At 46.0% G+C, this 26,790-nt stretch overlaps 1 protein-coding gene and 1 long non-coding RNA gene across 10 annotated transcripts in view; one reads left to right on the top strand and one right to left on the bottom strand.

Moving 5' to 3' along the window:
• STT3B (STT3 oligosaccharyltransferase complex catalytic subunit B) overlaps positions 1-17,227 on the bottom strand; it is an 81,145-nt gene extending 63,918 nt beyond the window's left edge. Inside the window, exon 1 of the mRNA XM_075921974.1 lies at positions 16,652-17,227. Within this exon, the coding sequence (XP_075778089.1) occupies positions 16,652-16,929 (278 nt within the window). The 5' untranslated portion in view covers positions 16,930-17,227. The remainder of the gene's footprint in view (positions 1-16,651) is intronic.
• A 125-nt stretch (positions 17,228-17,352) lies between these two features.
• LOC106732759 (uncharacterized) lies at positions 17,353-25,787 on the top strand. 9 transcript variants are annotated; one of them, XR_012901941.1, is made up of 5 exons: positions 17,808-17,866; positions 19,331-19,425; positions 19,549-22,901; positions 24,015-24,136; positions 24,980-25,787. It is a non-coding gene; the product is annotated as an uncharacterized LOC106732759 (long non-coding RNA). The 9 variants fall into 9 exon arrangements; XR_012901945.1 differs by lacking the exons at positions 17,808-17,866; positions 19,331-19,425 and adding an exon at positions 17,353-17,623 and having other exon boundaries at positions 20,033-22,901; XR_012901939.1 differs by lacking the exon at positions 19,331-19,425 and having other exon boundaries at positions 17,771-18,642; positions 20,033-22,901.
• The last annotated feature ends 1,003 nt before the right edge of the window (positions 25,788-26,790 follow it).

Raw genomic sequence — 26,790 nt, forward strand, 5'->3', positions numbered from 1 at the left:
AATGCTACCACCCCCTACCTCCTGAACCCACTGCTTTGTGTGTTACAGACAAAACTGATCTTTGAATCAATTACTAATAACTGTCAGAGTTCCTCCACTTTGAACGCCAGTCTGTGATCTCTCCTCCCAGCAGCCCCACATGGCCCTCCCTCTCAGCCTCCTAACCCTGCTCCACCAGAGGCTGCTGTGACAAAAGCAGCCAGTTGATAGCTAATAGTGTTAGTTAGCTGGCTGCTCTGGAGTGACAATTGATTCTGGCGGGAGAAAGAAAACTGCAGCACTTCTATGGCAGAATGTATTTTCTGTGGCATGGAATTCCCCCAGAACTACTCTATGTACACATTTCATGTTTCCCTGAAGATCTTTCTGTAACACACCTTTGGAGAGAAGCCAGAAGAGTGTAACAAGAATGAGTACCTCACTGTAATACAGGGCATGGCTCATGCTGCAGAATTTACCACATTGAGACCACTGTTCCCTCTAAACTGTAGCCAGCACAGCTTCACAGATGATTAACCAGCCCCACTCAGTCAGAGGCTTGGGGCTGAGATTAGTCACCTGTGAAGCTGTGCTGCCACACAGTTTAGAGGGAACACTGAGACCTGCCTGTAAAGCCATTTTAGTGACTAACTTGTCTTCCTCTATTAAAGACTGGAACTCCTGTTTCACCTTATCTGAAAGCTTGCCTTTGAAATCAAACTGTATCCCAACAGGGTGAAATCATAATACGGGAGACCCTCACAATTTGCAAATTGCGATTCGCTGTTCAGCATAGTCACAGGAAGGTCTCCTACCCACCCTAAGTGGACAGTGGGGGCCAGCAGCTGCCTGGAGCTCCATGGCTCCCAATTCCTGTGGTGAGTTCAGAAGCGATGGCTCCCAGTATTCGTGAATTTCACCATTTGCCAGGAATGCATCCACCACGAATAGTGAGGGTTTACTCTATCCTCACAAAGCTTGATGGTTTGCAATACAAATTTGCAATACACCTGTGGAATAAAGCTTCCTCCCATACAAGTCTAGCTTCTTGTTTTCTTTAATGGAGGAGGAGGGCTGAAGCCTGGTGTCCATCTTTTTCACTGGCTGCTGCCACAAGGAAGCATTGAGTAGGATGTTACATAAGTGTTTGAACCTCTACAAGACCATATAGTACTATTTCTCATCTCCTTTTGAAGTGACACACAGAAATGGGGGGTCTGCCAACGGGCCTTGATAGGCTATTATAGTTGGAGTTGCAGACATTAGAGTATCCACCTACTCATGTGATTTTTCCTGGACCTGCCCTGGAAGGGAATATTAGGACCACAGCCATCCTCCTCAACAGCTCCTGATGAGTTTGAAATCATCTGAAGGCTCTGCTACAATTGCCTCATTCAGGGATGAGGAAGAGCATGCTAATAGTATTGGGAGCTTGTTCATTTCTTGCTCCTCATGCAGATGTTCATGAGAAGGATCCTGATTTGGCCTGGTGTCGGGCTAAGCTCCAACATAAAATAATGTTCATTGGATGAAGTGCTGTTATCAACCAATTCACAAGGTTTTAATATATGAAAGAATACATCTCACATCAGCTATATTTCAGTTCCTAAAGTTTTTAAAATGTTTCATTAGCAAGCTTGCAACTAATAAAAATGGAAGATATTCCTCTCAAAGACAAGTGATTAAAGCAAGTTAATATAGATACTTGTTTCTTGAACAATGCTAACTGAACATTCAATGTGTATAGTACATAATCACATACTAACCTACCCATAAAAAAAAAAGTTAAATAACTTTCAAGGGACAACTAAAGTATCAACTAGAAAATAATGGACCTCAGCAAAATTTGAAAAAAAAAAACCAAAAAAACAAAAAACAACAACATTTACCAGGGATGTTAACATGTATCTGTGAACACTAACAACTGATAAGCCTGAGCTTTATTGGTTAACCCTCATGGTTACACATGCTGCCCCACCTCTGTATCAGAGTGGGAGGTGGGAGCCGGCTCCTAAAAAGCCTCCTTCCTTCTTCCATTGTCTCCCAGAGAGAGTAGATCAGAAAGACAAGTAGGAGCTGGTGCTCGGTGGGGGGAGGGGGAGACACAGCTTAAACTTTGTGACAGTCTTGGTGGCAATCACCAGTGAATAGGCCAAATCATACAACATACTGGTAACCAAAAATCACTGTTTTCTCTTCAAGCACTGCAGTATAAGAAGGGGACATCAAGAGGCCCCAGTACATAGTTGCCTGAAGTCAGGTACATTCTCCCGGTGCCCGCTGCTTTGGTCTCATACTCAGAGGCATTCACCTCATGTAATAAGCTGGATTTCAGTACCACCAAAATCAACTAGCCAAAATTTGGCAGAGCCCTCAGCTCCAATGATGATGGGAGGCCTTCAAAGGGAAAGCTGACCCATTTAGTTTAATGAGGATAGTGTGGGAAAACCTAATATGAGGCCCATTACAGGTTTCATCATTATTAAGTTTACTCTTCAAAGTACTCTGGCATAGTCTCATAAGAGTTTCCTTGAAGGCTATGCCAGCTTTTTTTTCAGTGCAGAGATGGTGCAGGCATCCTTGGCACATCACAGTAATACAAGGCAGAAGACAATATGGCCAACCATCCTAGATAAAGTTTTGCTGAATTAACATGTTTAAAGCTGCTGTGCAGCCCCTCTTTCTTGATCTAAGACATCTTGGGGGGAGGAAGGGGGACAGACAGGAAAGGGATGTGCTCAGAACAGTGCAGGCTGACAATCTGCCATCTGAACCCAAGAACATGGTGCAAGTGTCACTGAGCTGAGACATTCTGAGCATACAGAATAATACTGTGCTGAAGCACAGAAGTATCAGCATGTCACTGAAGCGTTCCAAAAAGGCTATCCTAATGTAGACACAGCAAAAGTGCTAGTACACTGAAACAAGGATGAATTTTGTGTGTGGCTTTCCATTAAAACTGCTCAAAATTAATGCTATGTTACAGTTTTCCCCTGAGCAACAGATAGAGCTCAGCCTTCTTTACCAAAGATAAAAATGAAAATTCATTTTTATTGCTTTGAAATTAAATAACCAACTCAAACTGAAAGAACAATGTCAACCACTGAAGAGGTTTAGCAAGAGCAGAAAAGTGAGGCTATCACAAAAGTTCTCAGAAAACCCAAAAGTCACCAGCAATTAAGTTACAACACTGCAAATACTCAATGGAATTCCTTTACTCTCAATCTTCATTTTCCGTGTGGCAACTGAAAGATTAAAAGTTAAGGTAAAATGGAACACGAAACATATAGCATCTTTTCCAAACTACCTGAAACATTAGACACAGATGAACTGTGCTAGTGGTTAATGTAACATATGACAGAGTACCCTAAGATTAAACTTGTTGAACATTTTCAGTTTTGACACTTGTTCCACAGTTTAGCAGACCAACGCCAACCATTAGCTGACCATCTCAAAAAAAAAAAAAAAAACACCCCAATAAAATTGGACCAGAGCACCCTCGGACCAGAGGGTTGGCCGTGGCAATCCCAAGGTAGAGGAGCCACAGCTACTGCAGCAGCCCCAACACCTGGAGTTGGGAAGCTATGGCAGCCACAGGATAATGGAGCCCAGCAGCCCTGGAGAGCAGAGTCCCAGTGGCCGCAGAACCCCTGGCACTCTGAAGCTGTGGCAGTGTTGGTGCTAGAAAGCTGCGGCAGCTCCAGTGACCCGAGGGCTGCAGAGCCACAGAGGCCCTGGGACAGCGGAGTCCTAGTGGTCCCTGGGCATTGGAGCTGCAGCAGCCCTGGGGTGAGTGCAGCATGATGGCCCCAGGGCAACAGAGCTGCAGTGGCGAGGACTGGCCAGCGGAGCTGGGAGCCAGCCTGGGGGCAAAGAAGCTCCATTAGGTCTGCTGACAGCCCAGAGTCCCACCAGCAAAGGGATCAAACTGACCTCCCCGAGTCCATAAACTTTGTCATTTGGGACCAGTCAGGTCCCAAGGGTGCCAGACCAGAGAGGACAAACCTGAATTTCACTTTTTGAATGGGAAAAAAATAGCTATAAAATGAAAGTCTTGGAGGGGTAGCCATGTTAAGCTGTAACTTTAAAAACAACAAATAGTCCTATGGCACCTTAGAGACAAACAAAACTATATATATTTACACAGGTTGGACCTCCCTGGTCTGGTGCCCTCAGGATCTGACCAGTCGCAGATGAGGGACTTTTCCCGACCAGAGGAGGTCATTTCTGGACTAACTGCCACCAGCCCTGGCCTGACTGCTAGCCTCCCAGCTGGCTTTCTCCTCCCTTGCTGGCCTCCCAGCTGGCTCTCCACCCCCCTTGCTGGCTTGTGCCAGTGTGCAATGGGCTCCAGCTGCTGCACTCAGCAGACCTGCCTCCTCTGTGTGCACCAGGCTCCAACTGTCATTCCCAGAAACGCCACTGCCTCTGTGTGCACTGGGCTCTTGCTGCCTTTCTGGGCAGCCCCACTAGCCTGCAGGGCTCCCAGGTGCTAGCTCTCCACCAGGACTCTCTGGTCATGAAGGACCACAGATGTTGCCGGACCAGAGTGTCCCAGTTAAGAGAGTTTCAACCTGTAGTATCATGAGCTTTCGTGGGCAAAACCCAGTTCGTCAGATGAGCTTGAGTGGAAGAGTTCCACTCAAGCTCATCTGAGGAAGTAGGCTTTGCCTATAAGATGAAGACAGTCCAATGTTAATAAAAAATAAAATACTTTAAAATCTCTTTAAATATATGAGAATTATAAATATCATTAAAGTCGCAATACTGTCAGGACGGAATATTAAAATTTTTCCCCAATAGTATTTAAAAATAAACTTGAATATGCATTGAATTATATGTTGAAACACTACATTTTAGAACAGATGTGACACAAAGGAAGCAAGTTCAAGGTATACCATAAGACTAAAGAAAGAAAACTGAAAGAGTAAGGGTAAAAGGAATTGTATCGAGTGATATTACTGATGGTTTGTCCTAAATACAGAAAACTTCCGATAATCCGGCACCTTTAGGACCCAGGGGGTGCCAGATTATCAGATATGCCGGACTATCAGAAGGGGGGGCTATGAGGGGTCTGGAGTTGGGTGAGGGGGGATGCCACCCCAGGCCCCTCATAGCCCCCCCTTTCAGCCGCTGCTCGTCAGTTTCAGCAGCAGCTGAATCGGGGACGCCTGCAGCAGAGCAGATGGAGTGCTGCCTGGTTGGTCCAGTAGCACCGACCCTTGGAGCGGCGAGACCAACCCGGCAGCACCCCAGCTGCTCTTGGGGACAGCTGGGGCAGAGTATCTGGGGTGCTGCCGGGTTGGTCCCACAGCGCCGCTCCTTGGCGCTACTGGACCAACCTGGCAGCACCCCAGCTGCTCTGCCCAGGTGTCCCCAAGTCAGCCCCTGCTGATACTGATCAGCGGCTGACGTCAGGAAGCTGGGGCAGAGCAGCTCTGCCCCGGGCTTCCTGGAGTCAGCCGCTGGTCAGTTTCAGCAGCGGCTGAATCGGGGACAGCTGGGGTGCTGCCGGATTGGTCCTGCAGTCCCGAGGGGCAGCTCTACGGGACCTACCTGGCAGAACTTCAGCTACTTTCCCCCGGCTTCCCTGATTCAGCTGCTGGTCAGTTTTAGCAGCAGCTGAATCGGGGAAGCTGGGGGCAGAGCATCCGGGGACCATCAGGAGTACCGGACCATCAGAGTTTTACTGTACTCCAATTTAACACCCTCCAGGTCAGGCAACATGAAATGTTATTTTTCCAACTGGTTGGTATGCATATAAATGTTCCATCCAATATGCAGCTTTCCCCAGTTAGTCACATTCATCCTTGAAGAATTATGCTTCTCAACATCTGAGTTTTCACACTATCTGGCAATCTTTGGGACAGGATGATCAGAATCTGAAAAGCCTCCATAAACTCATGCCCCAGACAAAAACATGTTTTTCAGGGCAAGAAGTAACAGTTACATAGTGTTTACTGTGTATATACACATCAAAGGAATGCAAAGATTGTAAATCAAGCACTCAAAATATAAGAAATGCCAGAATTAAGATTACCTGTACAATTAATCACCATGCCATTTTTTCCCCCACAAGATCCCTTCCCCATTTGTCATACAGCTTAGATGGATCCCAATGAATGAAACAGGGGAATAGTTAGAAAGGTTGCTGTTTACATAACCCATCTCATGTATTGCAGAAGATGGAAGGCATATAGCAAACAAGGCCAGGGAATAGCACTAAAAGAAAGGGGGCACGTGATAGAGAGGAAAAAAAGAATAAGAATGTTAGCATGTACAAACCCAGGAGCTTCAACAGTACAACATAACAAAACTAATCACTTGAACTGAAGTAGTAACTCCATTAGCTGACAAGAGAAGGACTTATCTTGCAATCACAACAGGGGAACATATCACGCAGAAGCAGCCGATTTTCAGCCAGAATACCCAAACATGTAGATTTGGCAGACTATCTTAAAATCAAGGTGGCATACTGGATAGAAATTTGGGTCGCCTGTATTTAGAATCTAGAGCTTTTTCTCAGCTCTGCTACGGCTGACCTTGAGGACACACACAATCATCCTTTCTGCAAAATAGAGGAAAGATACTTTCATCTTTACTCGGGTATAGTGTAAGAATGTTAAGGACTAGTCGACTATCAAATAGTCGAGTCAACTAGTTGATTGCCCTCCCCCCTCTACCTCTATAAGATAGAGGAAGAAAAGGGGCAGGGGGGAGGGGAAGGAAGAGGAGGTACTTCAAAGCGGCAGCACCACATGGAGCCCAGGTTCAGCTCTATGCAGCACTGTCCATTTGAAACACCACCGCAGCATCAACTGGGAGTCCCCAGCTGACCCGGGCTCCACATGGCATTTCAAAGCAGCAGCACAGCATAGAGCCCAGAGTAGTCCCCCGCTGAGCCCAAGCTCCATGAGGGCGCTTCTGTTTTGAAATGTATAAGAGCTCCTGCTGAGGACTCTTGTACATTTCAAAGCTGGCACTACAGCATATGTTAAATTTATTTTTCTAATAGTCTAACAAATGAAATGGTTGAATTCCATTTGACCAGACCTACTCACTGCATTTCGAGATATTCTTTCCCTTCCTGACTATATTCCATAACAGATTATGGGCTGTCTTTTTCAGGAATTGTACCCAGCATCAGTTTGCGCTCTCATCCCTTCATTTTTTTCTTCTTTCCCTACAGTGTATTTTCTACCTCATCCCTGTATTTTATTTCTCTTTACTTCCCATACTCATTCCATGCAGTCTCTGTACACAGCATGCACATACTGTATTTCTCTTTAACTTATCCAACAAGCTCCCACCTCCACACCCTTCTGAAGAACCCCAAACAAAGGAGTTCTGTGAAGTTTCCAAGCACTAATAACTAGCAGACAAAACCTATCAGCTGCCAACAGATAAAGATTGGAAACAAGAGACATTATCCAGAGACAATATAGAGGTGAAAAGCCAGCGAAGCTTCTGGGAACGGGGAGGGTGTTTGGAATAGGGATGTGAATGATTAACTGGTGGGGACTGCTCCAGTCCTGTGGGACCCTCCCCAGTACATCATGGGCAGGGGCACTCCAGCCTGGCCAGAGCAGCCCCCGCTCCCACCACTTTAATCGGTTAACTGGTTAAACAAAGTTTAACCGGTTAACTAATTAAATGGCATTTTACATCCCTAGTTTGGAATCTTATTTGGATGGTATCATTGGATCCCTGGTCAAGGATTCCAGTTTTGCATATCATAGGTCTCAAACAAACTCCCATACATTCCTTCTATTTCTCCTTCCTATACCAGTGTCTCTTGGACTACATTCTCCTGGCTCTTGCAAGGCTCTTAGCTCCAGTACTCTTTCTGGGTTGTCCTCCACCCATTAATAATTTCCATATTTGTTTCTGCTGCTGTTTATAGTTTTTGTGAACAGCAGCAGAGACAGAGAGATCTTTGGGAAGGTCTACACTACAAGCGTTTCAGCTGCAGGTACTTTGCTGTAAAGCAGGTGCTTGCTATATAGAGTATTTTTCATCACTTTAGTAAATCCACTCTCCAAGAGGTGATAGTTATGACAATGGAAAAATTCTTCTCCAATTATGTCTGCACTGATGTTAGATCAGCTTAATTACATCTTTCATAGGTGTGAAAAATTCACCCCCCAAGTGACATAGGTAGGTGTGCAGACCGGGCCTACTTCACATCTTCTTGATTGGTACAGTATTAAAGACAATCTTCTAAAACTAAAAAATGTGTAGCCCTTCAAGCTACAAACCAGTAAGTAGCTTCAATCCATAGCAAAAGGTTAAGTAAGTGTAGCAAAACTGAACAAGGCCTCCCCCTAGGTACGTATGCCAGTGCTCCAGAATCTGTACTAGTTACGTATTGGTCTCTAGGTGAAGTTTAAGGTGTTTGTTATTACCATTAAATAGCCTGGGATTAGCTACTTGAAAGATCGCTTCTTACTCTGTGCCTTATTGAGACAGATCAAGTCAATAAAGGTATCCAAGCTAAATTTCCTTCATTTTAAAACAGAGGTGGCACCTAACAGCATTTTCTGTGAGGGCTCCAAGACTGTGGAATTTATTCCTCTTGGTCTGAAATAGCTCAACTTTGATGACCATCTTGGCATTCCCTGAAAGCATCCATTTGACAGTTGTTTAAGAATGCTGAATATATGCTACCCCCAAAATAAAGTGGAAAAGCATTTCTGGGGGTGTTCAGCTGGCTGAGTTCCTGCTGAAATGGTTACTTGACTACTGCTGGGGTTTCATCATATTTGTTGCATTGCTAATAATTTGCTAGAGCACTTATAGTTTTGAATCTGTGTCTTATTTTACATCTAAATAAATAACAGAAAAATGAAATATTAAAAGAAAACCACACTTGTAAAGAGGCTCATAAAGCTATTAGCTATAAATCAATATGGATTTAAAAATATTTCTTACCATAAAAATCTTTATTTTAACAGACGTAAAAAACTTTTGCATAAAGATAATGCAGTAAGTTAGGTTCTGCAAGGTATTGGCTACAGTGTCTCAATTTAACTGGCCTGGAACTATGAACTGTTGCATGGACCAAAAACTATCATAAGGACTGTTAAAGAAGGGAAATGTTAGTAACAGTATGTTAAAGGAGAGGGGAAACATCTCCTAGGGTTTCAGTCTTGTGTTTGTTACAATCATTAATTACCTGGAAGAATGAACCCTAACACTTTTGAAATCCACAGATGAAATTAAACTGCAAAGAGTTATAAAAAACAGCAAGGCACAGAAATGCTACTACAAGATGTCCTAAAATAGAAGTATGAACAAAAACAACAGTTCTACCATTTTGCAGAAGTGGCAAACAGCACCAATTTGACATCAAATATATAAGCTGCTAAATGAAATCCCAATCTTACACATGACTTTTACAAAATAGACCTTGGTGGCTGTGCAGGGCTGAGAGTTTAATGGGACACTACCCACACAAAGGCTGTTGCAGGAATGGGGCCCAAAGGATTACATAAGGGTAAGGGTGGAAAACCATTTTTGGGTTAGGGGCCAATGACCCACAAAAAAAACAGCTGGATACAGCCCCAGACTGTAGGTTCCCTGCTCCTGCATAAAAGGCATAAAATGATTTACTTTGGAGGAAAAAATGAAGAGCTAAATATCTGCATGTTTAACTCAGAAAAAGTACAACCAATCTCCCCCCCCACACACACATCCAGCGTTCAATATGCCTGTACTTGAAAAATAAAAAGGAAAGGAGGCAGCTCTCCATATCACAACCAACAAAAATTCTCAACCGTAAGAAACTATATGGCATTGTAGCTGTGCACTATAACCCTGTTGTGCAGTCACAGACTATGCAACAGAAGGGGTGTTTCCCATCGTTTTAAGATCTCCCCTTCTCCAAGTGACAGATAGCTAAGTCAACAGAACCATTCTTTCACTGACCTAGCTACATCTACACCAGGGTTAGCTGGTATAGCTATACCTCTTTTCACACTTCTGAGCAACATTATGTTAACTTGAGTTTTAAATGTTGGCCAGATCTCAGATAATACTCAATTCTCCTCATAGTCTTACAAATACCAGCCCACAGCTTCCCCTCTTGGTTAGGCGATAAACAAGGGAGAAAACATTAACAACATATAAACAGGTAAAGAAAGTTATTTAGACTGATTCAAAGCACTGAAACCAAGCTTGATCCAAAAAACAGGGGTGGGGTAGGAATGCCACAGAGCAGCTGTTCCACCGATGAAAACCAGGAGCATTTCCTACTGAGAAATCCAGCTCAATGACACCAGCCACTAGGAAGGAGACCAGTACTAAGATTTTTACCTAGATGTGATTCCTGGACTCTGTTTATGAATTCTTTATAACCTGACTTTGACTAACAGGAGTTTTACAAATCTGATTTCTACTCCTAACTATTCAAACAGAGGAGCAACTTTGCCTCCTTCTGTCTCCTTGCACCAAGACAGCTGCAATATAGAAAGGGCTCCACGCCTCTACCTTTCTTCTAGGTCTTCCATAGTGTTGATTCTTTTCCCCACTAAATAGCTTTAGTGCAGTGGTGGGCAACCTGTGGCCTAAGGGATGTAACTGAAGCACTTCAAAAGTGGAAATGAAGCCTGGATTTAAATATCCCACACTTTATTTGCGTAATCACATAATGGCGCTCTTTCGAAAAAGCTCTATTTCGAAATTGAAACCGCAGTCTAGATGCGGTTCTTTTGAAAACAGGGTGCTTTTTCAAAAGATCCTGTAAACCTGAGGTATTACAGGATCTTTTGAAAAAGCGCCCCATTTTCAAAAGAACCGCATCTAGACTGCGGTTTCAATTTCGAAATAGAGCTTTTTCAAAAGAGAGCCATTACGTGATTATGCAAATGAAGCGCAGGATATTTAAATCCCAGCTTCATTTGCACTTTCAAAGTGCTTCATTTACATCCTTCTGCCGACAGAGGGATGTAGTCTAGACACACTCAAGGATTCTGTGTGTGAACCGCAAGACATTTTGTTTGCTCTTGCTCATGTGCAGGGTCGCCAAATTCTGCTTGTTTCCAGACATGCCTTTTTCATACCCATACAATTAAAGTGACATGCAGGTAAAGCAAGAGCCTGTTGAAGTGAGGCGATTGACTGTAAAAGCAAAGTGTTCCTTCTACATCCTATCAAAGCACTACTACGGTTCAAAGGCACCATGCCCTGCAAGTTTGTTAGCAAAATTACCTTAACCCAGGAGATCATCTTGATTACGACAGTATTGTGGCCCATTGAGATGGAGGGCAACTCATGTGGCCCACTCACTAGCCTAGGTTACCCCATTGCTGCTCCAGTGCAGTGGTCCCCAACGCGGTGCCCGCGGCGCCATGGGGAACATGCCGGCGCCGGGTGCAAGGGCATCCCCGTCCCCTGGCATGCCCCCGGATGCACCGCCCCACCCCCGGGCACCTGGCACGTGAGTGGCCCCAACCCCCGGGAGCCTCTAAAGGTTGGGGACCACTGCTCTAGTGCCTACTGTTACACTTCTGGCATGCAGCATCATTACATGAACATAATTTTTTATATTTTTACTGCTATCCCCAGACTTGGAGCATGACCACTGGATTCTATTAACCTGATTCTATAGATCAGTGGTCAGCAATGTGTGGCGCACGTGCCATAAGTGGCACGCGAGCCAATTTTGAGTGGCATATGCAATCCACAGTGGGAACTCAGTTCCCCCACCCCCAATCTTCCCACGACAATGTGGAGCCCACACAGCCATGAGAGTTGGAGCACCAGCTCCAGCTTCGGGGCACATGGGGGGGGGGGGAGAGGAGAAGGTGAAGAAAGCCCCAACCAGACCCGGCACCCCACTCATGTCCCTCAGAACCATCCAGTTCCCCACCCACCTCCACCAGGCAGCACAGGGACCCCAAGCAGAGCCAGGACAGCCCTCCCGCCATGGGATTGAGGCCCCGGCCCTGCATGTGCCCCCCTGCTGCTCCATCCACCCCAATGGCATGCGGCAGGGGCTGGGGGAGAAAGAAGCAATGGAGTGGAAGAGTCCGCCCTGGTGCCCCCAAGAGCCGCCCCGGCTTCCCACCCGCTTCCACCTAGAGGCACAGGGAGCCCATGAAGAGCCACAGGACTTGACTCCTCACGTGCACCGCTGTAGCGCCCCCTGTCCCAGCCCCGCTGGCATGCAGGAACTCACAGGAAGGAAAGGCAGAACAGGCTTCTCTGTCCCTGGGGCCTAGACAGGATTGTCCCCGAGCAGCTGCCACTGCACAAGAGGGTGCCAAGGACTGGGGGGTGATGAGGCAGCGTATGTGTGTGTGTGGGGGGGCGCTAGGTGAGAAGGAAGCACTGGGGTGGAGGAGTCCATCCCTACTACTCCTGAGAGCTGCCCTGGCTCCCCCCAGCCACTGATGGCAGAGCCCCCTCACAGAGCCACCCCCCCCCCATCATGAGAGGGGTGGGAAAGTGAGGGCCAGGGTAAGGGAAGCAGGGGCTGGGGTGAGGAGGTAATGGGGGAATTGGGAACTGGAGTGTGATGGGATCAGGCTCAGATCACAGGATCTGGGGGCACGTGGTAAAGCACCTCTCCACAGGCAAGGCTGTGCAAGGAGCAGACCCCAGGGACTGCCCACAGCTTGACCCATGCCGGGGAGCGGGGGGCACACAGATGTACAGAGCCCAAGCCCTGGACTGATGCAAGGCGACAGCAGGCCTGGCCTACTCTCAAGGTGGACAAGGAAGCCCAGGTCAGTCCACTGCTCTGAAGTCACCCTCTGCTCTAACAAAGTAGACACCCTCCCCAGCTGGGGACAGAACGCGAACCCTTTTAGCAACACATCAGGGAACTGAGGTCCGCGTCAACCCACAGTTCTTCCTGAAACTCAGTGAACAACTGCGCAGTGCTGCTTTTACACAGCTCCACCCCAGAGGTGGCTGCATCTCAGCACTGAGCAGGGCCAGCTGCTTTTCTGCCCCAGGTGAGAGATCCCTGTATAACCAGCCCTAGTGTCAATTCTGCAGAATTCCTGGCTGTCTCGTAGCCTGTGAAGGGTCCCTGAGAGAGTCCTGCAGTGGTGGGACACAGGGAGACATCTCTGGCAAGGTAAATTAACTAGATGGTCATGAGAATGGGGAGCCCTGGAGCTGCTTTCTGGCCAGGAGGAAGCTGAGCTCCCTCCCCATCCCACTGAGGGAACGGCAGCACAGTGATGTGCTGTCCAGAGGCCTTCCCTGCTACAATGGGGCACGAAGCCAGATAAATATCCCTCCTCATGCCCAGACCCCTGCATCCCAATCACCCTCACTCACTCCCCTCCGCCCACCAAGACCCCACACCCCCACCTTGCTCCTGTAGCATCCCTCCTGGGCACACTGCACTCTCCCTTGCTCTTGCTCCTCCCCCCTGGCCAGACACCTTACTCCCAGCCTGCTTCTGCATCCTAGCTCTCACTCAGACCTTGCACCCTCACTTCCTCTTGCACCCCCCTTCTGCCCAGACCCTGCACCCCCATCCCTATCCCACTCGCTGGCAGCCCAGTCCCATACACTGAACCCATCACTTTTGTCCGCACCCCAGAGCCTAAAGGAGGCCACAAAATCCACTAACTCTGGAACACAAAAAAAGCAAGTCTGGCCTATGGGAAGCTCTGAACTTCAGTCCTCCCTGTTACTCCTATGGCATTCCATCCCCCTGAGGGAAAGGGAGGTGTCTCAGTTGGGGGCTACATCAGTGGGGGGGGCAGAGGCTTTTGGAGGAATTTTTTTTCCCTTCTCACCTTTTGTGGTCCCCAACTGATTTTCTGTGGGTCAGTACCTCTGACCCCCCAAAAAAGTTCCCCACCTCTGCCATAAATAAAGAAGATATTAAAACTCTTTGTGGGCATAAATATTTATCAAACTTCATTTTAAATAAAGTAAAACTAACATGAAAAAGTTAAACACTTAATCTGTTTAATAATTTAAATGAAACCATTCTTTTTAGCTGCAGCACTAGCAAAATGGCTCGGGCGTAATTATGTAATTAACAGTGAGCTTCCATTAGCAACTGGTGATCCATAGAAATGTTTTCATTGAGACAGGTGGTCCACAGACCAGAAAGTTTGAGAACCACTACTCTAGAATATAAGTGCTGTCAGGGCTGTGCCTCCAGGGGTGGGAGGCAGTGGAGGCTGCTATGGGGAGAGGAAAACACATGTGTGGGGGGTCCCCCTGCTCCAAAGCCACGTTGGCCCATGGGTGCCTGTGTCCCTGGCAGGAAGACAAGGGCACGATGGACCAGACCCCCATAGGATCTCACCCCCAGCAAGGCTGGACCCTCCTGGGGCCAGTTACCCCCCAGCCATCCTGACCCCAGCCTGTCCTGGTAATATAGCATTGTGCCCCTGCAAGACTGGAGCCAGCCCCTGCTTCCTGGGGGGGGGGGGGGGGGGGGTGGAGGAGCCCCGAGGCTTCATACCACATCTGGCTTTCGCGGAAGCACACACACATGCTGCTCCTCCTCTCTCTCTGCGGGAAAAGCTGGAGTGGAGTCCAGGACAGGAAACCAAGTGGGGCAAACAGTGGAGAGAACCTCCCTTCTCCGCCCAGTCCCCTAAGAGCAGCATGACCCAGGGCAGGAGGGTTAAATCTTGGCAAACTGCTTCAGAAAGGTGGCTGACTCCTGCTATAGAGGATTGGCAAAGCTACATAATATGAAGCTGTTTGCAAATTCAGGAAGGTAACTGCATCTATTTACAAGCAGAATGTTTCTTATGGCAGCAAAGGTGTTAGAAAATTAATTTGTGTTTTATCTTTCTGAGTTGATGCTATGTCACCTAACTCACTACAGCATGATTTCATTCACCAAATGAGCCTTGATAAAGAAGAAGAATGAGAAAAAATTAGGGCATAATTTAGGCACTATACCAGGAAAAAATTCTTGACAGCAAAAACTATAACAGTTTAGAATAGTTATTCCCTTTACCTAAACTTAGAACAGAAAAGCATTCAAAAAATGTATAGGAGACGATTCCTGAAGTAATAGGAACAAATTTAACAAATCCCATAGTCTCCAATTTATATTTCTTCAGATTAGCATTTTAATTTTACTTATTTACTTTTTCATAATAAAATACGCTTATGGACAAAACTGTGTACCCTCTACTTTTGCAGTACAGGAATAATATTAAAATAAATTAATACCATGCTTAAAGCCATGTATGAGTTCATGGTGTTTTTTATTTCACTAGACACAAACTTTGCCTCAAATACCATAATTTACAAGCTAAATAAGAAATACAAATTGCACAAGCTGTATAATGAAGTGTTCAAATTGAACATACTATATATGTTAGTAAAGCATTAATTCTTCTAGATTGTGTAAAGACAAAAATATAAATGCTAAGTACTAAATAAACACTGAAATAATCAACCATAAGACACCTCAGACCTAAATGAACAATGCAAAAATATCTTAAAGACCTAAATATGGGGTGCCTTCCTTAAAGTGGTCTCAACTATCACAAGAAAAATACTTCAATGACACACATTCCAAAACATTTCCTCACACTCCTGCTTTTTTTTTTTTTGGCTATAACCACAACACTTGCTGCAAGGACTAGAACTGAAACCAGGGCAGCATTTCTTGTCCTTTTGAATACTGTAATATGGTTCCATTCCCTCCAATATGTAAGAATCCAGCTTATATACAAAAGAAACCAATATTTAGAAAAAGATACTGTATCTGGGAAACAGCAAAAGACCTTATGCTAAAAAAAGGCTCTCTGAAATATCTGGCACTAATTCAGTTTTACCAATGCAGTCCTTTTCCCTGGCCTTGGCCATAAAGGAATAATAATTAAACAATACTATTAAGTACTACCACACATCTGGAGACAACAATGTGACAGTAAGACTTACTATGAAATTTTAGTTCCTTTTTGGTTCATCTTCAAATCGCCCTGATTTAGATGAAGATTCCTCAGAAGAAGTGGGCTGTACCCACGAAAGCTCGTGATACCATCTCCATTTTTTGTTACTTTCCAAGATGCTGCAGAACTACTAGCTGTTTTTTTCCCCCAGTCACAGACTAACACAACTACTCCCTCTGAAACTTTTGAGCACTGATTTATTTTACCTTTCATAGCGATCTGAGTTTTTCTACTCAACAGCCCACTTCGCTGCTGTAGCCACAACTTTCCGGACACCTCCCTTGCCTCCGAAAACTGAATTTCGTAACCACTCTCCCAGCTGCAACGTGCAAAATTCAACTCCAAGGGTGAAGCAGAGGCAGGAGGAAGACACAGCGATGAGGCGGCTTCATTTCCCCCGCTGTCTTCCGATCGCACCGCTCTCCCCGTGCTCCACAAAGCGCCCGCACGCTGGCTGCGCATTCCCGCTCCCATGCCCTACCTTCGGGTCCCGCTCAGGCTGCCTGCGCCCCCTCCTTGGGCCCTCTGCGCCTCGCGTGCCCTAGCACCTGGTGCCCCTTCGCTCCTCGCCCTGCCGCGTCCTCTCCCGGCTCCGCCGCAGCTCCCGCCCCCGGCAGCGGCAGGAACAGGCGCAGCTGCATTTGGCCAAGGGGGCGAGCGGTGCCCGGCCGGGTTGGGCCGTTTGCAGGAGCGCCGGGCACGGGAGGGGACGCCGCGCTCGGCAGCGGCGGGCTCCGCCAGGCTCACCCCGCCCCCCGTCCGGGCCGGCGGCGGCGACTCACCACGGGTCGAACTCGTGGATGATGCTCTCGAAGCGGATGACGGCGAAGAGCCGGGAGCTGAAGCCGGCCAGCCAGGCCAGGAAGAGGATGGTGAAGGAGAGCAGCGACTGCCAGCCCGCCGGCTGCGACAGCCCCCCCGACAGGCCACCCACCGGGGGGCCGCCGGCAGCCGCCGCGGAGGAGCCGCCGCCCGCCCCGGGCCGGCTGTTGCCCAGCGCCGAGGAGCCGGCGGAGTTGGCGGGTTTGTGCCTGTGGTCGGGGGCCGAGTGCTCCGCCATGTTGTACCCCGGGCTGCTCGCAGTCTCTCCGCCTACCGCGCGGGCGGGGGGGGGGAGGGGAGCGGGGCAGAGAGGAGGCGGAGGGAGGGTCCGCCCGCTCCCTGAGCGCTACGGCGGGGGCTGCGGCTGCCTCACTGGCTGCCCCCGGCCGCCTCGCCGAGCCGGGATCTGCCTCCGGGCGCAGCCGTCAACATCCCAGGGCGGCGCGAGGCAGAGAGCGCGAGCGCGGCCGGGGCGGCAGCAGCGCGCGCGAGCTGGAGGGCAAGGAGCGGAAAGGCGGGGCCACGGCCAGAGAGAGGGGGCGGGCAGAAGGGGGGGGGGGAGGAGTCGGCGAGGAGGAGCGCGAGAGAGGCTGCGCACGAATGGATGGGGAAGGGAGACCGCGAAGCGGGGGAGTGCCGCGCGCGAGGCGAGAGAAAACCGTACCGGGGGGGAGGGGGAGGGAGAGGAAGAGAATGACGTGGGAAAGGATGAGACGCAGCTGAGGCACTAGAGGATCCAGGCCTGAAGCCGCGGGCGAATCAGAAGAGGCGCGAGGATAAATGAATGAACGTCTCTCTGTCCCCGCCCACCTCAAGATAGAGGGCGGAGCTAGCAGAGGGGCGGGGGTATAGAGGGAGGGAAAGACTGGAGGAGGAGGAGCCAATCTCTGCTTTGCCCTCTCAATCAGGCACAACCTGTCACAGAGCGACAGGTACTTCCACAGGGCGGGGTCAGACCCGTTGTCTAAGCCAATCAGAGTAGGCGTGGCGGGGAGGAGGGAAAGCAGCGGCTTTAACCAACAGCTACCCATGAAAAAGGGGCCGTGCGAAGTGGAAGCATGTGATTGGCGGTTGTTTCCACCAATTAAATTAAGTGGAGAGGGGTGGCGGCGACGTCATTTATCGGTCGCGTGACAGTAATGAGGCAGTTAGGGGCTAGGAGAGGCTGGTTACTGGTAATTTTGTGCTGGGAGCTACCGGCTTTTTGTTGGCAGTTCGCGTTGCGGCTGGGGGCGCGGCTTGTTCCGAGGATCGGCGGAGCGTGGCATGCTGGGAGTTGTAGTCTCGGTCTGGCGGAGCGTTGAGCCGCTTGTCTGGGTTCGCGCAGCCCGGCTATAGGCTGCGAGTGCTGAGGAGGCGCGCGTCGTAGGGCGAAGCTGATGCAACCTGGTGCTTGCCCGAGGGGGCCTCAGCACGGCAGGAGCAGCCAGGAGTTGTTTCCCCTTATGTGTGAGGCCAGGGCCTGGCCCTCAGAGCAGCGTGTCCCCTGGGGCTAGGATGCTGCTAGCCCGCCTGCCTCTGTGGCTGCAGAGAGGGGGCGCTTGGGGCTTAGGCTTCTGCCTCTCTCCACCCCAGTTGGCAGCTGGCTGGGGTGTGCTGCCAGTCACTGACCCAAGCTGCAAATCCTGTGTATAATGGAAACGTCTTCAAGCCAAGGCGTGTGGCAACTTGGTTCCTAGCGCCTGCGCAAATGGCAGCTGGGATACATATTATGCCCTGATTTCCTCTGGCAGGAGGGTTGCAGAGGGAGGTAACTCCAGGCCTGGTTTAGTCCCAGCCTCACCTGCTTGGAGATTTGTTCTACTGTGTGTAGGCTTTTAAACTGTGCTGTGCTCTGCCAGCTCCTGGCTGGGTGCCTTCCAGCAGTGTATTCAGTAACCTGATCAGTCTGTCACGTGTTCTTTATCCTTCCCTGAGGGGAGGAGGAAATGCATTGGCAGTTCCTGCTGTGGTAGGTTTGGGGCTGGTTGCAGAGGGTGGGGGAATCTGCTCAAACATTAGTAATAGAAATATAGCTGTGTTAGTCTGGTGTAGCTGAAGTAAAATGCAGGACTATGTAGCACCTTAAAGACTAACAATGGTTTATTAGATGATGCGCTTTCGTGGGCCAGACCCACTTCCTCAGATCAAATCATTTGATCTGAGGAAGTGGGTCTGGCCCACAAAGCGCATCATCTAATAAACCATCTTGTTAGTCTTTAAGGTGCTACATAGTCCTGCATTTTGCTCAAACATTGTAATGAGTGGCTAGCTATCGTGACTTACTAAATATTGTAAGACTAGCATCTTTCTTGAAGCCGTGTAACTGTTCATAAGTTGAGCTTTCTTTCTTTCTTCCTTTTTTTTAAGTGTGTAGAGGAGACAAGTTAGGAGGTGAATTTTAAAGAAAATGTTTATTATTAAATTTTCACTGACTTTGGGGGCCTGACTCATGACTTTTTGCACATGTGAGATTACCAAGTATGTAGTTTGCAGCAGTATTGGCACTCCTGTTGGGAGCTTAATCAAGGAAATGAAAACAGAGGGAGATCCTCCATTCTTTGTGATGTGTAGTTTGAAAGTAGAAACCTGGGAAAACATGTGGTGCTTTTGCACAGCTGACTACTTGTGCCGCTAACTCACTGTGTGGTCTTGCTTAGGTATAATTTTCCAAAATGGTCACTCAGGGTTTTGGTGCCTCAATTTTGAGCATTCAGCTTGAGGCACAAAAGGTCTGATTTTTCAGAAGTAATGAGTAAGTACTTGCAGCTTCCATTTCAGTTACTATTTATGTTCGGCACTTCTGAAAATAAGGCTCTAGCTGTTTCAAGTTGCATGCTCAAAATTAGTTCTTTCCTTCTGTGTCTCATTTCCCTAGATGTTAAGAGAAGAATGATTTCCTTTGTCTATAATTTGAGCTCTTTAGCTGAAAAAATGCTATATAAGTGAAAGGCAATATTGTTGTCCAGGAAGAACTTTTGATTACCTTTTCCTCAATATTTGAGTTATTTTATTGTGGCGCTTGGTAGCAGTAAATAAGCTGACCATAATACAGTAAGTAGCACCCAAATCTTGTTCTCATCAGAACATGAGAATTTATTACATTTGTTTAACAAAACAAAAATTACTACTGTAAAAGTACCACAAATATAGAAGTTATTAATATACATTTTATAAGAGACGTCCTCCCCTCCCTTTTTGCAGGATTGTATGTACAGACACAAGACCCCACTCATACAGATCTCGCTGCAGTTCAGCCATAGTTATTTTACTGTTTTGTGTATGATGCTTATGTAGCACAAATAAGTAGCTAATCTGTTTAACTTCTTCATCTCCATGTCTTGTCTTTTGATGGTTTTCAGTGCCAGGTGCCCGTGAGGGAATGAACAGATCAAGAAATCATCAAGAGATCCAACCCCTGTTGTCTATGCCTAGCTTCTGACAAACAGCGGCTACAGATACTGTGCCTGCCCATGCTTGCTAATAGCGCAGCTTGCTTCAGAAGAGTTCGTTTTGTTTTTTTTCCCCAAAACTACTTTAAAATTAGCCCTGTGCAGATCCTGTGCTTGTGGGGAGCCTGCCTAAGCCAGTTCCTCACTGGCACGGCTCTCACTCCATCTTGCTGCCCGGGCTTATTGATTAATTGTATAGTTGACTACATGTTGACATCCCTAGCTCTCTCCCAGATTTTTTTTTTTTTTAACAAGCTGACCAATTGGCAGTTCAAGTGAGGGTTTGGTTTAAAGGAATCATGGTGGTGTGTACAGGAGGTCTTTCTTGGCTCAGCTACTCCTGCCTCTCCCACCTCTGGAGATTCCTGGAAAGGATTCCATACACAGAAATCAGTCTGGAAACATATACAGAGTATGAGAAACTTGGTTTACAGAGGTTTTTGTATTTTCATTATTTTGATTAAGCATTTTTTAAATTAGAACAGTTAAATTAATACAAATCATAATGTGGACACAACTTTACTAGAATAACTTATCCCTCTAAACTGATCGGAATAGCGTGTTCATAGATTTGTATTAACTGCAGTCTTGTTAGCTATATCAGTATAGTTAGGGCTGTATAATTCTTGTATGAAGATAAGTCTAAAGAACATGATTCCTTTGAATGAGAATGATGACACAAAGTAGATCAGTGGTGGGTAACCTGTGGCCAACTGGGTTTCTACTTGTGCCTGCGTGTTCCTTCTCCTATGCCTATTGCACACTGGGATGCTGCAGTCCTGCACTTCCTCCTCCTCACTCCCAGCACTTTGAGAGCACCAGGAATCTGCTGACTTGTGCTCTGTTTCTCTTTCCCCACCTCTCCCCCCCACTAGAACACCACAATCAGCTGTTCTTGGCTGCTCTAGCTCTGGGAGGGAGAGGGAGGAGCTGTCCACCCTGCACCTCCCCCACCCCCCAGCTGCTACTGCTGCCAGAGAGTGGAGGGAGGGGGCCCACACTGAGCTGAAGACTCCTGCTGCAGGCACTGGCCCTTCTGCCAGATGATGGCTGGCCCCTTCTGCCTTTGGGGTGGTGGGAGCACATGAAGGTGCACGTGCCTGCATCCCCCACACACATCGCCTGTTCTTGAGGATATCTAGTCCAGTTTCCTGCACTAAGGACTAAATATTATCTAGGCTATCCGTGACAGGTGTTTGTCTAACCTATTTATTCCAGTGCTGGCCAGGCCAGGCCTGTAGATGGGGGAGGAGTATGAGCAATTGTCCAGGGACCAGAGGCAGCACAATGGGGATTCTGGCTTTCTGCCTTCCTTGGCAATTGCTCCACATGGCTCCTGGAAGCAACAGGTACATCTCTTCAGCCCATGGAAGGAGTGGAGGGGCAGTGTTCCCTATAAACTGTGTTCCCTATAAGCTATAACCGCCTCCTGCACCTCAGCCTCTTGCCATAGCCTGGAGTTCACACCCAAACTCTCCCAGAGCTTGCACCCCTCCTACATCCAGCCCCCCTACCCCAGCCTGATGAAAAAGGGAGAGGGAGAGGTAAGTCATGCAGGGAAGGGGGATGGAGTGCATGGGAGTGGGGAGCTCTCAGAGAAGGGGCATACCCTCAGGCGTGGGGAAAGGGGTTGTAAGTTTGGACAGTTGGCAACCCCTGACTGTGCTGGAAGAATGTGCCCAGCAACACAGCCAGCAGCATGCTGGGCATCAGCCAACACAGACCCACCCAAATGTCAACTGGACTGCTTCCACATGAGTGCAACTTCTGTGAGCGTGTGAGCTCATTGACTGTTTTGCCCTGGTGCCCAGTATTCCTAATAGTGTGTCTGACACTGACAAAGTTTTTTCCTAACATCTTACCTAAGCCTCTCTTGCTGCAATTTTAACCCACCATTTCTTGTCCTATCTTCAGAGGTTAAGAAGAGCAGCAGTTTTTCTCCCTCCTCCTTGTAACAACAGTTTCCAGATGTAAAAGTTTATCATGTACCCTACTGGTATTCTCTTTTCCAGACTAAACAAACCCAATGTTTTCAATCTTCCCTCATAGGTCATGTTTTATAGACCTTTAATCATTTTTGTTGATGTTCTCTGGACCTTTTCCAATTTGTCCATATCTTTCCTGAAATGTAGCACCCAAAACTGGACACAATACAGCAGTGAAGCCTAATCAACACAGAGTAGAGTAGAAGAATTACTTCTAGTGTATTACAACACTCCTGCTAATACATCCCTGAATGTGTTTGGGTTTTTTGCAGCAGTGTTACACTATATAGCTTGTGGTCCACTCTGCATTAGGATCTATGCCATGAGTGCTCGTAGTGCCTATTGGCCGCAGTGGACTAATCCCAGTCAGTGAGACTTGCGAAAAGTGGTGTAGACTGGGACACTGTTTCCCATAGCTCCCAGTGTCTGGGAATGGCTATTCATGGCCAATTGGACCTACAAGTGGCCATACTTATGTATGTGTTGGTAAATAAAGTGCCAGTAGCCTGCCAGGGGCTAATCCTGGAGAACTGCATCCTGCCCGCGGGCCACTTATTGCCCACCCCGGTCTATGCTTGACATCCCTTTGTGCAGTACTCCTTCCTAGACAGTCATTTAGTATGTGTGCAATTGATTTGTTCCTTCCTAAGTGGAGTACATTGTATTTTTCCTTATTGGATTTCATCCTGTTTACTTCAGACCATTTCTCCAGTTTATTCAGATGATTTTGAATGATGATCCTGTCCTCCAAAGCACTTGCAGCCCCTCCCAGCTTGGTGTTGTCTGCAAACTTTGTAAGTGTACTCTCTATGCCATTATCTAAATAATGGATGAAGAACAGAATTGGATCCAGAATTGATCCTTGCAGGGCCCTACTTATTTTGTCCTTCCAGTGTGACTGTAAATCATTAATAACTACTGCCTGGGAATGGTTTTCCAACCAGTTATGCACCCATCTTATAGTAGCTCCATCTAGGTTGTATTTCCCTGGTTTGTTTTTTGAAGGTCATGCGAGACAGTATAAAAAATATTAACTCCTTACTAAAATCAAGATATAGCTACTGCATCTACTCCAATACGCAACGCTTGTTACCCTATCAAAGAACACAATTTGTTCTTGACAAATCCATGCTGGCTGTTACTCTGTCCTCTAGATAAGTGGTTTCCAACCTGTGGTCCACGATGGTACTGCAGGGCGTCCATGGAAAGTTTAAAAATAAGGATTGGGCCCACTGTCATGGGCCCGATCCTTACTTTTCTTTTCCTTTTCCTTTTCTCCCCCACCCCCTTAGGGAGCGGGAGGGTCCATCAAATTTTAATATATTGAAAAGTGGTCCATGTGCTTGAAAAGGCTGGGAACTACTGTTCTAGATGTTTGCAAATTGATTGCTTAATTACTGCTCCATTATCTTTCTGGTACAGAAGTTATTCCTGGTTATTTTTATTTCCATTTTTTTGATGGGCACTAGATTCAATTCTTCTGGAATCTCTCCCAGAACATGTTGCAATTGGTATCATGGCAGAGTTGTTAAAGTTGGAGAATTTCGTAGGTTGTGTTTCGGTAAATAGTCAGGAAAATGTAAAATCAACTCATTCTTCAGCTGATCAACAGTGCATCTTTGATATTGATGTTATGGATGACATAATGGCAAACAAAATTCATCTTGGAGAAAGCAGACGAGCAGGTTTCTTTTTGCATTTAAATTGATCACAAAAGGAAAAAATTAAATTGGGCTGTTTAGAGTAGAAGGTGCTGTAGTCTAGTCTGCTATATAGTCAAGGAGAAGTATTGGCTTGACCTGGACTAGCTGGATACTTTTATACAAATGCCCAAATTCCTATTGTCCTGTAAGAAAAACCTTTAGTACTCTTAACTTTATAATCTTATACTTTGACATATTTTTCAGGTGACTAGAGCAACTGATGTAACAGTACATTGTATGAAGAAAACAATGATAGCGTACTGAATACTATGGTGCTTATAAATGAACTTAGGAAAAATGGGATTTCTGCCAAGGTGAAGAGCTCAGTTAAGTAACTACATAAGATTATATATATATTTTTAAATGCATAGCACTATCTAAATCACAACAAAAGTACAAAACTTGAATTTCCCAGGGAAAATAGTAAGTACTTTACTTTAATCATAATTTGGTTGTCCTTGTCCCTAAAGGCTTTGGAAATGGGTTATTGCAAAATGTTCAGATTGTTTAATGTTGTTAGGACAGGATTCTTCAAGGTGACCAGCTTGTACAAATATGTAAATTCCATTTACTTTACCATTCATCTCCTTGATAGGGATATTTAGTAGATATTGCGAATGTGTAGCATGTAAATACATTCTTGTCAGTTGTATTTATTAAGTCTTTTTAAGTCATGGTTCCCTCCTAGACTCCCATTCATGCACCATGCTATGACATCAAAGCTGCCGACGAATTCTGGAGGATTAAGACAGCCTATAGGGAAATGGAGTACAATTTTTTTTTTAATACAGGGTTCTGAAAATGCTCAGTTGCAATTAATATTTGTTTTGCCACAAATGTCAATGGGAGCAGGACCAGGCCTTTGGTGCAGGAGTTATACCATGCTCCAGTGTTTCTGTGATAGCTGTGATAATATAGCAAAGTGTATGCTGGGGTTTCAGAGGAACAGTGCCTGGCATCTTTTGGGTTCTTGAAAAAGGGGGTGGGGAGGCAATTGAAGGCATGATCCAAAGCGTGGTGAAGTCGGTGGGAGTCTTTCCATTGACTTTAATGGGCTTTGGATCAAGCCTTCAGTTGGTTAGGGGGTAGAAGCACATTCAGTCTCTACATGTAAGTGATAAGTCTATTCCTCACAATTGTTGATGTTAATGAATTTATTTTTGTTTCAGGTCATCTTTAAAATATGGACATATTTGATCAAAGTCCAACAATTCTGAATTATTTTGGCTGATAAATTTTGGCAAGTTGTTTAGCTGAAGAAAATACTACCATAGTAATATTGTTGTTGTCTTTAGTGCATTAACAAAGTCATGTGGAAAAATTCTGAAGTTAACGTAGTGTAATATCAGCAAAGAATTCCACATGCTTGAAACATTATCTTTCCAAACTCTATGCAGCTTTGTCCTTATGCATGGTGTAGCCTAAATATACCTAGCCTATTGTGTTCAGAATATTTGTTACCAATAACTCAGACTATATAGTGTCATCTTTATTTGTATTTTCGAAGTTCCTTTCTAATATATTACCAAGCAACTGCTACACAGAATGAATCAACTAACTGCATCAGAATTGCAAAAGAATTTGTGATGTTTGTTGTGGAGTATACCTAGAAAGAACCACAATGTAATACAAAGCCAGAGTTTCTGGGTACTTGGAGGATGGTGTAATTTCATCCTGTTGCCATAAATAGATTTCAAGTGTCATTCTTGAATTCAGCAATGACATTAAATTGTTGATGTGAATTTTGTAGACACTGCAACAGCATCAACTGATTTTAAGGACTCTTAGCACAAAGACTGAGTTACATCATGAAAGTTACTAAGAACTGTGTACTGGCTCAATCTGCTCATGGAGTGATGGTGGCATGTGGCTCTAAAATATTCTGTAATGCCTGATGATTCCTCAATTTATAGGCGTTATCTTATATAAAGGACTAAAAAATTACATCTATTCTACATAAACCTGCTGGTATCTCAACTTTTATTGTTGTAAATTATTTATCTCCGAGAAATTGAATCTTTCTTATAAAATGTCTTGCTGTGGGAAAGTTAATCCATAATTTTAAAGCTTGCTGCTATATCTGTCACTTTCTTCCTTGAGGATTTCTGTACTTGAACCTTCAGAGACTGAGATACATACCCACAATAAATAAAAACAATGAGATATCTGTCGCACTTTAAAGAATAACAAATGTATTAGGGCATAGGCATATATTAGTGCTGAAGGCCACAGAAGCTTATGCCTTAATACATTTGTTATTCTTTAAAGCTATGTCTACACTACAGTGCTATTTTGGGATTCCAGAGGTAGCCCAAAATAGCTATTCCGCGTCTCTTAAGTATGCACGTTATTTTGAAATATAACGGGGTCGCTATTCCAATGTCTGTGTAACTTATTGTGGAATGAGGTTAAGGGACATTTTGGAATAGCGAATTTATTTCAAAATAAGTACTGTATAGACCATACTGAATTTCGAATAACCGACGCAATTTGCATAGCTTATTTCGAGCTACAGGTGCACTGTAGACACACCCTAAGGTGCCATAGGACTCTTTGCTGTTTTTGCTGAAACAGACTAATCCAGCTAATTCTCTGATGCCAATAAATGTTAACTACTGTAAATTAGCGTATATAACCCACGTCTATGTATAATACACACTCATATATTACCTGCAGTTTTTCTTTCATATGTTTAAAAAAAAAATCCTAGATTACCTGCAGATGTACATAACCCACAGGTAATGAACCTCAACTGAGGCCGCTGAGCAATAAGTATTACCCTATTACCAGTATATAAGCCCTACGAACCACACTGTTTTAAAACCTCTTCATTTTATAACAAAGTATTTTTAAGGATGCCTAAGCGCAAATCATATACATCCGATTTTAAATTATTTGTTCCGACATATGCAAAAGAAAATGGCAGTAGCGCAGCAGGGAGAAAATTTTCCATCAACGAAAAGTCTGTTCGGGAGTGGAG

Source organism: Pelodiscus sinensis, chromosome 2 (genome assembly GCF_049634645.1).
Source record: "Pelodiscus sinensis isolate JC-2024 chromosome 2, ASM4963464v1, whole genome shotgun sequence".
Lineage (NCBI taxonomy): Eukaryota > Metazoa > Chordata > Testudines > Trionychidae > Pelodiscus > Pelodiscus sinensis.